Raw genomic sequence first — 16,430 nt, 5'->3', positions numbered from 1 at the left:
TATAAAAAGTCATTTGGTTAGTGGAATATAATGAAACCGAAATTGGAAATTTTCACCTTCAAAATTGTTCTGAATTGGTTAATGTAGAAATTTGAAATGGAATGAATTCTTTTAATCAATAGATATTACTAATTCATCATTTTTAAAAAAATTTCATTTTAATGAAGAAAAGTTAGATAGTCTCAAATTTCGTTTGATTAAAGTAATTCATTTGCATTTAGATTCTTTCATTACGCACCATTGATTTATAGAAGAATTTTGAAGGTAAAATTTTTCAATTCCAATCTTATTGCATTCCACAAATCAAATGGCTCCTATATTCATATATACATTTTTTAGTTTGAGGTAATAGAAGACCCGGTTAACTAAATTCAGAGTACTAATATGTGTTTTCGCCTACATTCATATATACATCGATTAACTTGGTGAACAGATAAAGATTTTTTCTGACCTAAAAGTAAAGCCCAAAGGTTTAAATTTTTTATTTAATGCCTCTTTAAGCGTTATTGTAGATATATGATTTATCTCTTTGTTGTTGGTTATGTGACTGGTCGATGAAAACCAAGTCGACTATCCTTTACTGATATCTACAAGTAGTTGAATAATGTGACGTTCAATTAACATTCTAAACATCAATTATAGTAAAATATACAATAATCATTGTCATAATCCTCATTAACATAAATGAACTTGACTAAAGACGTCACGATTAAATAATGTTAGATTTTAGTGATGTTTAAGGGTGAACTAACTTATTTATAAGAGAGAGAGGAAAGGTCGACAGGGACAGAAAGAACAAAGACAAAAGTTTGTATGTATATGTGACAACTTATGCTTAGCCACATCAACCACCCAATAACACTCATCAAAACTGCAATTCCATCTCACTTTCAAATTATTTCTTATACTATATATTATTTCATTTCACCTGTTTATTAATTACGGAGTATTATATTATGCACCTTTCAACCTAGTAAATATAAAATTTTGATTGTGACACTATAGTTAAGACTGAAACAATTATTTAGTTATGACTGTGAGTAAAAAACTAAAAATGATCGAGTATATGGATGTAAGATAAAGTTATGCTTTCTATGATGATGTTGCGAAAGTTTTCGCCAATACATCTGCAATAACCTTTCAGTTGTAACTCGTAACATAAGCTAATCATGTTTGCTCTACATCTGAAATAGATGTATCACTTACCATAGTGATAATTCTCTTAATACTCATTTGAGGGTTCGTGAAATGTTAGTTCTAAATAAGAAGTTATCACCTTAATGTTAATTGTGTACTATCTATAACTGTTTATATCTCACCTTTACTTTATTAATTTAAAATTAACCCAAAGAGACTAAAAGATTCTATATCTGATTAATAATCCCTTTTGTAGTTTGCTTAATTAACTATCTATATACCGATATTATAGATACAACATGGCTTTTTTCTACCAAAACTAGAAATAGAAAAGTGTACAAAATCTAGAAAGGCTTTCCAACTCATAACGGAAAATCAAACAAAGAAATTATGTCAAACTTTTTAATTTACTTTTTGGGCTTTGGAATCTATATCTTTCACTTTTTGCAAACATAAAATCCCCAAATAATTTCATTATGTTCCTTCTTTTTGCTGTTTTTACAACATTACCCTTACTACAATCTTATCCACTAAACACAGTCATCTTTTCTCCTTTTCAAAGGGATTTCAACGTGGACATCACCTGCTTCTTTTGGAAGGTCCATCGTAGCCACTCTTTGATTTATATCCTTAAGTCATTGACTTCTTTTTTTTGCATGAAATCAAAAGGTTATACTGTATATTTTAATCCAGATCTATGTTATATATTTAAATAAAGTTTATATAAAAGATAAAAATATGTTCAAGTTCAAGTTTTTTTTATTATATTGATATGCCGCATAAACAGTTTGACGTGTCACACATACATATGCCATAGAATATAATACTCCGTATCAAATTATATTTTAGTAAATATTTTATGAGTCAATTATTTGATTTATTTCTGATAGAGAAAATTTATCGGATCGTCCTTGTGGTTTACCCTAAACATTACGTTTTGTTCTTTAGTTTTTAAAATGACATTGGTAATTCTTTATAGGTGGATAAGGTTCTCATCTAGTCCTTTATGTTAACGCGTTTACTAGGCTCCGTTTCTCCCTCACATGCATCCCATGTGAGGGTATTTTCATCATTTTCACCCTTAAAGGACTAAACTTGATATTTTTTCAACATTTCTCTTTCTTCTTCCATCATTCTCCAAACAAAAACATATCATTTTATCCAGATCTAGAATTTCAATCAATCATCAAATCCACAAAATATCATATACATCATCTCATTTCAAACCCAATTTCAATCTTTAACCAAATCCAAAATTATATATACACATTTTTATAACCAAAATGTATATTTATGAAATTTTATTTCTTTTTCCTTACCAAAAAATTGCAATTGAAGATTTGATGAAAAAGATTGAAATCGTGAAAACCCATCTCACAAAAATGATACTTGATAGAATACTATTTTGAACTCTTCAAGACCCGATGACGAAACTGCTGCTGTTACTTTTGTCTCTGCCTCACCTTCAAAACAGATTTATAACTGAAACTTGATACGTATATTTATGCTCAACGCAAACAGAAACATCAAATCCTGGCAGGAGCGATGCAACAACAGATTCTGGCGGCGACAGCAACAGCATATTCCGGTGGCGGCGGCAGCAGCAACTGATTCCAGCGAAACCAGATCTAACACCACCAATATATATAAGTATATATACACAAGATTGAAGCTCCATGCTTGTAGCAAATAATATATCAAAAGCGATGGGTTAATACTTGATAAGTATAGAATTATTATTATTATTATTATTATTATTATGATGACGATGATGATAGATGGGCGCATCAAATACCAAGATGATCTACCTGATAATGACTGATAATTATAGCAATAACTATTATTATTATTATTATTATTATTATTATTATTATTATTATTATTATTATTATTATTATTATTATACAAGCATCGTGACAGAATATGATGTTTAGCTTAATCTATTTGGTGTTGGTGTTATAAGAAACAAGAGGTAGCAGAAGATAATGTGAATAGATATAAATCGCTCTATATGTGTATTCTAATTAACTGTTTTATATACTAAGGATTTTTATGTATTTGGGTAGGATTTATTGAAACTGGTTTATGGATTTTATGATACTGTGAAAAATTTGAGATGAGTTCTACAAGAATTGGATTGATAATTAAGATTTAAAGATTATGTGTGTATGTGTATGAGAAATATGAAGATCTGGTAGTGAAGAATTGATATTTTGGTTTTATACAATGTAGCAAGAAGAAAGGATAAAAGCATAAGGTTTAATCCTTTAGGGGTCATAAAAGACGTAAATACCCTCACGTGGGATGCATGTGAGAGAGAAAACGGAGCCTAGTAAACGGACGTTAACCTAAAGGACTGGATCAGAACCTTATCCACCTATAAAGGATTACCAATGTCATTTTAAAAACTAAATGACGAAACATGATGTTTAGGGTAAACCACAAAGACGATCCGAGAAATTTTCTCTTTCTAATATGTATGGCTGTCAATTATTTGATTTATCTATACTTCTTATTAAAAAGAATAGATCCCTTGTTGAAAGTTACAGGAGGGAAAATGTCAGAATTGTTCTCCATTAAAACAATACCTCCTAAATACGATACAACTCTGCTCTAAATGAAACAAAAACACCATTAGTCCCTCAACCTTTAAAATAACTATACTAACCATTATATTAATTAGATTTACATAATAGCCCACACTACTCGTCGTCACCACCGTCAGTCGCCACCGCCGCCCGTCACCATCGCATTGTGGCCACCGCCGCCGCAGTTGCGCGGGTACAATGCTAGTTTTTTTAATATGTGAAGTGAGTAAGATTGGTATTATAGATTTTGATCAATTTATCAAAATGTGCATTAAAAGCTCATATAGTATTTTCTAAAGTTTGTAATATATGATACATTACATAAGATTAATTATATGGGTGTGATTAGTTCGACTAGAAGCAAAGTACGAATCTTTTGAGGTGCAATCGAGCACCATTATTGCACATTGTCACCATGTTTCTGCCTTTCAAATTCCCAACATTTCTAATCAAACAAATCACATCACGCACTTTCTCTATATATCATAACTGTGTAACATTTTAGTTAGCGGATTAAATCCACTGTTTCATATATGAGAGGTAGATTAACATAGGCTCATAAAGGTTAGGTCTTTCTAATATCACTTATACTTGTCGTAATGCAAATACTATGTGAGATCATTATGAGCATTTGTTCATGTATATTATCTCGTATTCATGATTAGTGATATACTTAATTAGCAATTAAAGATTATCTTATGGACACAATATGTTGTATTTAGAGTCTTGAACCATGAAGTTTTTTTTAAATTGTCACATCCGAGTATTGTATCAATCTGTTATTTTTTTTCCCCTCATGACCATATTTTAGCAATGAAATATCTAATATTGCAACCCTTCAATTTAACGGTCATTAAGAATGTAGTATTGTAGTTCATACTTTATATATTAATGTAGATTGTATGTTGGATCATGTATTATGATTAAACATGTTCGTATGATGATATCTACATGAACTACTACATTTGTAATGGCAGATGCAATTAGAGCATTGCATGACCCTCAGGGGCTCAACAAACGATAAATTTGATTTGATATTCTTGTGTCAAGATTCGAGAGACTTATATATCAAGTGAATTAAATTTGATATGCTTAATCACACACTTAATAAGTTGTACCACATACTATCATCGTCGTATTATAGTATAATGCTCTGATAATATTTGGAAATAAATATAAAAAAAAAATTATAGACACATGTGCATCCCGTTACCACACCTTAATAATTCGACTTTTGAAACATTAGAAATTATTAGATTCTCAAAACAACTTTAATTATGCAAAAGAGATTGGACATTGTATCATTGTCTCAACCAATGATGATCCTCCACCAGTCCCTAAATATACTTGAAGTTATTATTTAATCATGGAAATTATGGCTAATCTAAACAAAAAACTCACCTTTATACTCATTAAATACTTAATTATTCTTAAAATTTTTGTTATTATTGGATTCAGATCTTTTAAAGTTTTGGATTAGATCCAATAATCAAAATTTAAAAATCAAATTTTAATCTTAGCATTTGATTTAATCCAATGGCTATCCAACTTTACTGATCAACTTTATAGAATCCTAATCCATTAGTATTATATTGAAAATGTACATATATGTGTATAAAGGAGGTAAACCCAAATGATGTCAAGTTGGATTATAATCAAAAGTAAAAATTCAATAATCATCTTTGAAGTATAACTCATGATTTTAATCAAAATGTTGAGATCCCTCACCTCTCATATTGTAGAGGGTCCTAATCCAACCCAAAATCAATTGGATATCAGATTGTTGCATTCATATTACATCGATATGGTGTTAGTGTATTTAATAAAGGCATTGTCTCTTGAAGTAAAAATCAAAATTCAATCTTTGAAACAGGATTTGTTGTTAAAAGAAAATTTGCACTCATATTGCATTAGTAAATTGGAAAATAATAGAATATTGTCATTATTTCAGTAAACGACTAAAGTTACTTTAGATCACTTTAAATAATACAAAAATGATGATCGTATCATACTATAGAATTTAGATACTTACACAATATTTTGAAATAATTATATGTAACTTAATTAATACAGTAATTGTTACTATCTGGTAATCCAGGAGGGTCAAAATACCGCTTGAAGTAGTGTGTAATTTATTTGGTAATAGACTTTTACTTGTAGGTGGCCGCAAGATTATCTAGTGTTCCAAACTAAAAAAGTATTATCAAATTTGTTTAATTTATTTGGTAATAGACTTTTACTTGTAAAAAACAAACGAAGAACTAAATATGTATTATGAAATTTTCCATTTTCCAAATATCCAATCCCCATTACATTCCATATCCCAAAACTCCTGTTTTAACAGAATTAATAATTTAACTAAACCCAAAACTTACAAAAAAGAACCTAAAGCTAATTGATTAATTAATTAACTGAACATTAACTTAATCAATTACATAATCGTCCATTATCCTTTTCACCATCATTCCCACCTTTTTTATAATCCACGTTAACATTATTGTCGTCGACACTACCAGTCGCCGCACCACCACCTACCTCTTTCGGACTATCCAATGCCCTCTTCTCCTCCTCCTCTGCCATCTCCTCCTCTTCTGCCACCACCCTCCGACGTCTATTCGCTGACTTTTTTTTCCTCAAAACTTCCAACACTTCCTTGAGCGCCTTATGACCATCCCTCCTATTTTTGATCAACAATTCACTTATATCCGCAGGAGTCATTTCGGCTTCATTCGTCACCGCAGCCAACTCATCCAACACTTCTTTTTCGATATCCCCTTCTTCAAATCCCAAATAGTTCTTTAACAAAATTTTAAGCGACTCAAATGAGCAATAGCTCATGAAAACATGCATATCCATTCGCCCACTTCTTAACAATGCCGGGTCAAGTTTTTCAATGTGATTCGTTGTAAACACGAATATCCGTTCTGACCCGCAACATGACCATAACCCGTCTGTAAAGTTTAACAAACCGGATAATGTAATAGTGTTGTTGTTTCCCCCATTATTATCCGGATCTCCAGGTCCAATTGGACCTCCCGGGCCACTTCTTGTATCACCATCAAATGAACCATTGTTTCGCCCACTTCCGTTGGAGCTCTTTTTGCGATTTGTTAGATTTATGGAGCAGTCAATGTCTTCTATTACGATTATTGATTTTGAACTTGTTTTCATTAGCAACTTCCGGAGCTCTGAATTTGTATTCACCTCCGTTAGTTCAAGATCATAAATGTCATATCTGTAACACATCCAAGATGAAGCTATATAGTTAAAAAAAAAAAAACTAGATTAGTATTAAAGTTAACTTATTATGTCTTCTTTTTGTATATGTTACCCGAGAAAATTAGCCATTGCGGCGATCATGCTTGACTTGCCGGTACCGGGTGGTCCATACAAAAGGTACCCACGTTTCCAAGCGCGTCCGGTACGTTTGTAAAACGCTTGACCGTCTGCAAAATCTCGGAGATCGGACTTTATCTCTTGCTTTTTCACCGGATCCATTGCGAGTGTATCAAATGTACTCGGATGTTTAAACGGTACGGATTCCCATGGGTGTCCTCTGGAGTCGAGAGAACCCCCACGTGAATTCGTGTACAACAACCTATCCTGATTTTTCCTCCTGATTTCATTCGCTTTTTCAGTAATGAAATCGAGGTAAGATTCAAGGATATAAGGTTTATCCTTTTTATTAATCCGAAGCGTGAACCCACGCTTCTCCTCCGGCAACGGCCGCCATGAAAATGTCTGAGATTGCCGGGGAGTCACGATGTGTTCCCACACGACCGACACTCCGTTGAAAACATCGGAGAGTCGGTCGTTGTTGGATAACCCAAACGTGATAGCGGACGAGTTTAGTCCCCTAGTAAGTGACAGCCTATTAGAAGTAGCCGCGGCAGCCGAAGAGGTGGACGAGGCGGACGACGATAAATACAACTGTACAGCGTTATACAGTTCATTCGTGTTTACGCCATCGATCTCGGTTATTTCGAAATAACAATAAGATGAGAAACAGTTAAATAGGCGTTGGAAAAGTTTTAAGACAGCAAAACGAAGCTCTGGTGGGATGACAGTATGTAATAAGGTTTGGCAAAAAGCTAAAACACCCATTAGAGAAGCCATGGTTGTCCAAAGCTCCTTCATGGTGGTGGATTTGGGTTAAAGAAAATGGTGAAAATGAGAGATGGTTTATATGGGAATTATATAGATGGGAGAAGATATATGTGAAATAAATGATAGTGGTTTTTATGTACTAGGTGTGTCATTTGTGTGTGACTTGTCCTAACAGGTTTAGGTGACAAAAAGACAAGAGTTTGTTTCGAGTAGTACAAGTGGTTACATTCAATTGCTAGGATCATATTTTGATGATCATATTGCAATTGTAAATGTGATATATAATTTAAGCATTGACACTTTTGATTGTTTTTGTATAATTAATTCAGTAACTATTTTTCAACGATGATTATCATTTATTTTGAATCTACAGTGTTTATTTTAGTTTCAAAACATTTGTACTACACTTTTCGTATGATACTCACGAAACGAAAATTGGTTGGAGCTGGAACTTGTAAAGTTTTAGAGGGTGTTTAACAAATCTTTCATGAAACTTCAAAATTTTAATCAATATAATTTTTTTTCAGCCAATGAGTTTAAACCCCAATAGTATTTCGAAATCCTGCAATGATGCTTGGATTCTGCGAGACCAGGGTTCGAGTATGAGCATGAGAGGTTTTACCTTCAATTTAATGTTGTGCCTTTTGTAGCGGTTAAATTGGGGGGTTTTCTCTCCCCTGTGGTCCCTAACTTCGTGGATTGGTTGCTAGTGACTGTCTGCCCGAATGGATGTAACGGCTAGCCGTCCCGTAACACGAACGTTCAAAATATATATGTGTGTGTGTGTATATTTTCAATCGAACCTTTTCAATCAACCATCCAATCTTTTTGATGTTAAACCTTAGTTCCACCTATACACCGGAAAAGTATAAGTTAGCAATGTTTTTGTGACAAATAATTTCTCTATTGATTTGTGTTTGTGTTATTTACATGTAATTTGTTTTGTCAAATAAACATGTTAAAAGTGGTGTGGATTGTGGAGACTTTCTGGTTCTATGTATTGTTTTGATACTCAGAACACGCACCGCATAAAACTCATGTCTGGTAAGTCACCATTTTACACACATGTAATTACAGGTCACACAAATATAGTTTATCCACTTATCTTTGGTAAATTTTGAACCTATGATGTATAACTTTCATCTCATGCAAATGTGATTACATTGGTAATAAAGAGATTAAGAGTGATTGAACATTAGGATATTATCAACTACATGACTACATTTACGACACATTTTGCACATGAGACGGTAACATTCGATATGAAATTTTATTTAATAATGTATGAACGTATTAAAGTGCTAGCATTAAAACAGAATTCATGACATGAACGGTTCTTTGACTTCTTGTAGTCGTCACTTCAAATTTTAATTTATATTTCGTTTATTAAAAAAGCAACAAGTAGATCGTCATGTTTTCAGAAAGTTACATGTTGATCACTTTCAATCATAGATCCATTAATCAAAATAAAAGTTAGATATAGGGTATGTTTGACAGCAAACTTTTAGGAGCTTCAAGCTTTTATCTTTTAAAAAAAAGTTCATATCTAACTTTTAGTAGCGTTGGCAAAAAACTACGGGCTTTTGGGTACCAAATTCCTTAAATAACCTTACATTATTACGTGAGTATATGTAAGGTAAAACATGACAAACTAATGTCATTTTTAATCATTGGAAAACAAAACTTTGGATTGGTTACATGTTATACCCAGAGAAATCAAAATGTGCGTATGGAACTTTTTTATTTATTAACATATATAATTTATATATATTACGTATCCAATTTAGAAAAAAACTAAGGTATTAATATATTAACATATTTATATGTTAGTACTAACTATTTTTCTTTATGTCCATTTTTGTCATTTTATACATTTTATCAAAAGCTTTAACTATTTTGCAAACATTTAAATATATCTAAAATGCTACAGCTACAAACTTTCAGCTACAGCTACTAACCACCAGCTAACAGCTATCAGCTAATTTTGTCAAACATACCCAATGAGAACGAAACTATGTACGGGATGTCTTAACCATCATCTTGTATTTTACCCAACTTCTTCCCTACCAAGCTAGGTTACCTCGTTGTAAGCAATGGTGTTGAATGTTGATGGCTTAATAGTATGTATACTATTTTGGGTTTTCCGTCCTAGTTGTCATTAAGCAACTATAAAGTAAGATCAATTTTGGAGTAGATCATGTTTTATTAATCATTCTTCAGTGTAATCGTTAATATTTTTCCGATGAGCAGTTTATTGGTTGCCAATAATATAAAGCAATTATCACCTATGGATGTAAATAGCTATGACAAAATGTCTATGTTATATAAACATCCCGTTATATGTTTATATAATGTTAAGAACTTTGAAATTCTGGTTATTAGATGTACCCGGTGATTTGTGACAACCAAATAATCTGTCACGTGTAAGTTTTTGATTGGTCAAGTACATCAAATAATTGGGATTGAAAGTTTATTACAATAACATAAACATTTTACGAAATTTTTACATAACATAAACATTTAGTCATATCCATAGCTAATAATCCTTAATATAAATGTTTTTTTTAAAGTTGTGTATTTTATTGTGTGGATATAGTGGTTTTCATAAATAGGATTTATGGACTACAATTGGAAAGAACATTTTCTTATTTCAACATCCTTTTAAAACTTATGTAAAATAACACATTGTTATGTTGACAACCATAAAAAATCCAAAGAAATTTGTGAACAACAATGAGCAAGGCATCCTTATCCCACTCGTCAAACTTTTGACAACATGGATGATACCAACTAATTATGATGTGACATAGGACGATACACGTGAGAGAATTGCTATATTTGGTAAGAATTTCAGATTTTAATTTGTATGTCATATGTGTGGATTAAGGTTTAATTTCCATACTCGTTAGAAACAAATGAGTTTTTATTATCCTTCTATTATCGTTTATCAAAAATATATCCACAGTACAAATCTCGTTACGGCGTTACCTATATATGTAGTGTGAAATATGAATGCCGTTTGTTGTTTTTTTATTATTATAACAAGTTATATACATTATTTTATTTATATATGTATAAGTAAATAATTAATTAATGTGGAAGTTGGGTTATGTGATATATATCGAGTATCGACACACAAGTGGATAATGTATGTAAAAGAGAAATTAGGTACGTCTGTTTTCTTTCTGTATAATAAAACTTCTCTATTTGTCTCAAACTCTCAATTTAAGCGTTTTAATTTTTAGTTTAGTTTTTATGTTTACTTTTGAAAATTATTATCAAAATTTTAGATTTATCCCATAGACACAAAGAGAGTTTATGTATTATAGATTTATAGGGAGTATGCAGCAGTAAATGAAGTTTTCCTTATGTAATTTTTTCATATGTAATTAACCTTATGTAATTTTTCCATATGTAATTAACCTTTGTTTTAGTCCATTAGACAATTTGTAACTGAACACGTACCCATGACCTATAAATAAAATATAAAAAATATATATAATAGTACTCAAGTCCGTCCAATGGATACCGAATAAAATAAAAAGTGATTCCAGTTTACCCTTTTTTCAACTTTAGTTTAATCAATACAAAACTAAAGGAAAAAAAACTATAAAAATTAAATCCATATAAATAGTGATTCCAGTTTATTTTTTTTTTCAACTTTAGTTTCAACAATAGAAAAGCTAAAAAAAGAAACCTATTAAAAATTACTGCATATAAATAGTGATTTCAGTTTACCGTTTTTTTCAACTTTTGTTAAATCAAAAATTTGTAACAAATTATATAATTTGAAAAATACATATCAATTCACCAACAAAAAACATCTCAAACCTTTTGATTATCTTCGGGTTATTCCACTCCAAAACAGTCCATGCATGCACAACACGGAGTCGTAGATGATGGTTAACATGTGTTGGCTTAAGATCTTCAAGATGAACTAATGTCGTCTTATTTTTTGTTGTTAAAGAACAAACCATAATGAACCAATAATAGACAACAAAATAAATTAAAAGGGATAATAATAACAATAACATAAGAATTAAATGTTAAATAATAATGATTAAATATGAAGAAAGTATATAAATAGCAAACTCTTTTAGTAGTCGATCGTAACCCTTTTTTTTTCTAGGGTTTATAATATGTGAGGGTTTTAGTCTATGTTGTATGTATATATAGATGAGAAAATAATAATAATTTTTTGGGAGTATTTTTTTTAATTAATTGTATAAAGGTCGACCTTAATTATATTAAATAAATATTGAAATATCAAGGATTAATAAGGAATGATGATTAGGCTCAAAGAGAGAGATTAACGGTGCTAAAGGTACCCTCAACCTCCTATTTTAATTATATTATTATAGATTTACATATTTAACAATTTATCATATATTTAAAATGTCATAAATAACTGATGTATTTGACAAAAACATAAATCTAATGTTAAGATTATTTTACAAACCAAATAAGCAAATGTTTACACAAAAATAAAATCATTTTTTTATAAGTTAAGTATTCAACATATGAATAATTCTCTGAATATTTTAAGGTGATTATATATTCCAAAAAAAAGTCATTACAATATGGAAAGATCGACATATATCTCGCATAAATAAATGTTGCCTAAATGACTAAATTATATATATATATATATATATATATATAGAAATGCTAAATACATTAAGGCTGTATTTAACGTGCATAAAAAAACTTGTACCTTCCGTATTAAAAGTCTGGCCCCTGATTTTCATGGTAAATGTACAAACAATTTATGCACCTTAAACACAGCCTTAAGGGTTGTATTTAGCAAACCCCTAAAAAAAATAGAAAAAATGGACCTATAAAATTGTTAAAAATATAGAAAAATAAATAATTAATTAGGAGAGAGAATTACTCAAAGAAGGAGATTAGGGGTGCCAAATGTACCTCAACTCTCTCTTTTAGTTATAGATATATATATATATACTTTTCTTATTTTTAAGAACCATTTTTTTGTAAGAACTATGAGAACTCTTAAATAATATATTTGTTCACATGTTTTTTTTGTTCATTCACATGTGAAATGATATAAAAAATTATGTTATAGAAAAAAACTTTTTTTAAAACCTTTAAAATAGCCTTATGTGAACTTGTGAATAAATATATTCACGTTTTCGCTCACATGTTAACAAATGGGTATATATAAGGTTTTGAAAAAAACTTCTTCTACAACATGTATTTTTATATCATTTCACATGTGAACAAAAAAAAACATGTGATCCAATATATAATTTAAGAGTTCTCAAGGTTTTTACAAAAAAATGGGTTATCAAAATAAGGCTCATATATATATATATATATATATATAGTGTCAATCAAATGAGAACCAATTTAAAATAAGAACACTTAAAAACTACATTTTGATGCATTAAAAGTCCATAAAACTGACATAGTGCATAACTAATTATCATTATTTAAGTGTTTAACAACACATGGATTCGTCAAAATCGAAAAAAATCACGTTTTTTGTTGGATGCATCATTTTGATAATATGCATCCAAGATGGATGCACAAAACAAAAAACGTGATTTTTTTTATTTTGAAGGATCAATGTGTTGTTAAACACTTAAATAATGATAATTAGTTAAGCACTATGTTAGTTTTATGGGCTTTTAATGCATCAAAATGATGTTTTTAAGTGTTCTCACCGTTCTTATTTTAAAAGTGTTCTCACCGGATTGTTACACTAGGATCACATTTTTATCATCGTCATCTTTCTTTTATTTTATAATTTATAATCCATCATACTCTTTTCTACCTCATACTCATTACCTTTCAATTAAACCCCACTTTTATCTAATTAAAAACACATTATTACTATTCAAAAAAGGAAAAAATAACCATTAACCATCACTGAGCTGAGGTTGTTTATGACTAGTTGGCTACAAGCCTACAACCAAAACCCTCATCACTGGACCACTACCTAGGCATCGTAAGTCGTAACCCATATCGAACCCCTGCTATAGTGCTAGGTGATCACCAATATACCCCACGTATCTGTTACAGGTGGTCATATTCATAGTCTTTCATAGTTGTAATTGGTTTAACAATTTTTTTCGTTTTGATTACTTATATATCACATTGGTATCTTAGGGAGCATTTGGTATAAGGTAACCATAAAGACGGTAAATGTAATAAAGAACGAAAATAGTGGGAAAAAAATAAGTATTTGGAAAGAGAATCGGATTATGTCATTTGGTACAAACAAAGAATAGATATAAAAGAAATACAAAATTTTAATTAATAATTAAAATTAATACATATAACATCATTAAAAAAAAAAAGTTTCATCCTCATCCATTCTCTACAATTTGTAAAGAATAGAGAGAATGAAATTCATTTCCAACTTCATTTTTCGGTGCAACTAAAAAAGGAAAGTCTTTTCATTTTCTTTCATTTTCATTCCATCATACCAAAAACCCTTATTAACTTGTTTGTTTATTTAGGGGCAAAAGTGTAGTGCTTGCAAATTGGTAAGTTTTAGCAAAAAAAATTGACCAATATTGTCTTCCAATTAAAGTGTCATAAAGAGCCGATTTTTCTTAATGTAAAGGGTGTAGGGAATCAATTGAGCCAAACTTTACCAAAAATCAACTACACAAAAAAGACCAAAAAAAAAGAAGTTATGCTCCCAACATTAAATATACAAGCTCCCAACGTTCACTATAATAGGTCAAATAGCGCCAATATTAAAAGAGTCAATCCTACTTGTCAATGGAGGGGATACAATGGATTTAAGAAGCCATTCTTGCTGATAAAGAAGCCGATGCAAAATGCAGATTGCACCCCTGCATATTATACGTTGATACGATTGTTGGAAAAAGAAAATTCTAATCAAGCCTCTCATCTTCTTTGCATTTCCAATTCAGAAAACATATATATCTAGATAACATATATATAAACTCTAACATTTAACTTGCACTACTATGTTTTATAAGTATAGCCATTTTTTGTCTCTTTTTGCTAAAAATATTGCATAGGATATATATATATATATATATATAATGATATGATAACTAAAACAAAGTTAAAGATAGATGGAGTGATAAGGACCATCCTTAGATTCAAAAGGTGATTGTTAGTTCAAATTTAGGGAGCAACCAATAGTTTTTTTTTTTTACTTTTTGAAGTTACATAAAACCCCCTCATTTTTTAGGGAATGTTTACCAGCAGCCTCATTTTGTTTTTTTTTCTTTTTTTTAGACCCTTAAAGTTATCTCATGAAATGACATGTATTTTGTTATTCTTTGTAATATTTGTACTATAAGTTTTATACTTTATAAAAATGACATATGAGTTGTAACTTATGTTTGTTTTCACATTTATTTTTATACATTTTGTCTTTTTTTTCAACTTTTGTCTAAATTTTTACCTTTTTGGTTTGTATTTTACAATTTTTTATACTTTGTAAAATTATAATTTTTTTGGCTTTTTATTATAACATTATGTTTTATTTAATACTCCCATTTGTATATTCACAATTTTTTAACTTTTGTTTTCTATAATGTTTTTAACAAAGTTTTAGCTATTTTTCTGTAAAATTTTGTTTTACATATATATTATTTAATTTTCTTTTGGTTGTAATTTTTTATTCTCTTTTGACTTTTGAGGTTTTTATTAAAATTATTTTATAAATGAATACTATTTGATATGTGATAACTTTATAATCTTTTTACCAATTGTTTTTATATTGAATTTAATGAATATTACATGTTCTTTTGAAAAAGTTTATGGTTCTATTTTTTTACCCATACACATAAACGCTCTTTTAAAATCGGGCAGCTCAGCCTACCTAATTAGCAATATACGTTGAAATGAGTCCGACATTACTATCGTCACTTATTAAAGTTGATCTAAGAAAAATACATTTTCAGTCCCAATGCTTTTTATTAAAACCATATAAAAAGTCAAATGGGAGTATTCAAATACCGTATCTCGGATATAATATACAGTCGCATCTAAAATCTACTGAGTAATATATTTAACTTTAACCTTTCATGCGATCCTTGAGGTATATTTTTTCCACAAATGCTTTTGTGGCATTGAAAGGGCAGATCGTGTTTAAAAGTTATGTTCCAAACTATTTTCCATTTGAAAAATGCTAAGGGATGTATTTAACGTGTATAAAAAAAATTTGTACCTTCCATATTAAAAGTTCATCCCTGATTTTCATGGTAAATGTACAAATAATTTATGCATCTTAAACACAGCCCTAGGGGCTGTATTTAGCAAACCTCTTTTCATTTTTTAGATCATTAGCATTGGTGTTAACAACGTAAATGTTATACATTAACCTAATGACCACTTGAATCGATCTGATTGCTTGTTCGACGTCATTGTCTCCCAATCGTATCTATGGATCCCAAGTAGATGCAGGAAGATGCGAATGTGGTGGGGTGAATAGTTTTTAAACCCTCTTTTGATTTTGTAATCCCTTTCATTTTGTTGCGGCTCTTTCGGGCTTAGAAATTGTAATTTAAGACTTTGGTATGGTATCTAGTTCCTTGCTAGATGCCTTTTATATTTGTTATATTTATAATACTTTGCCGTTCACAAAAAATA

The 16,430-nt window shown here is 30.1% G+C and overlaps 1 protein-coding gene across 1 annotated transcript; it reads right to left on the bottom strand.

Annotated features, from left to right (window-relative positions):
- Nucleotides 1–5,995: 5,995 nt before the first annotated feature.
- LOC122595437 (AAA-ATPase At5g57480-like) lies at nt 5,996–7,946 on the bottom strand. The gene is made up of 2 exons (XM_043767796.1): nt 7,057–7,946; nt 5,996–6,960 (listed from the first exon to the last, which is right to left on the bottom strand). The coding sequence occupies exons 1-2, from the start codon at nt 7,860–7,862 to the stop codon at nt 6,153–6,155; spliced, it is 1,614 nt and encodes a 537-aa protein (XP_043623731.1). The 5' UTR covers nt 7,863–7,946; the 3' UTR covers nt 5,996–6,152.
- Nucleotides 7,947–16,430: the final 8,484 nt, after the last annotated feature.

Source organism: Erigeron canadensis, chromosome 4 (assembly GCF_010389155.1).
Source record: "Erigeron canadensis isolate Cc75 chromosome 4, C_canadensis_v1, whole genome shotgun sequence".
NCBI lineage: Eukaryota > Viridiplantae > Streptophyta > Magnoliopsida > Asterales > Asteraceae > Erigeron > Erigeron canadensis.
This window is presented reverse-complemented; position numbering and strand designations above follow the sequence as displayed.

What these genes read in the sequence shown, in the direction of transcription:
- LOC122595437 (XM_043767796.1), bottom strand. Translation starts at nt 7,862, where the DNA reads ATGAAGGAGCTTTGGACAACCATGGCTTCTCTAATGGGTGTTTTAGCT. An exon ending in GCAATGGCTAATTTTCTCGG is followed by an intron (nt 6,961 to 7,056) that starts GTAACATATACA and finishes GATGTGTTACAG; the next exon opens with ATATGACATTTATGATCTTG.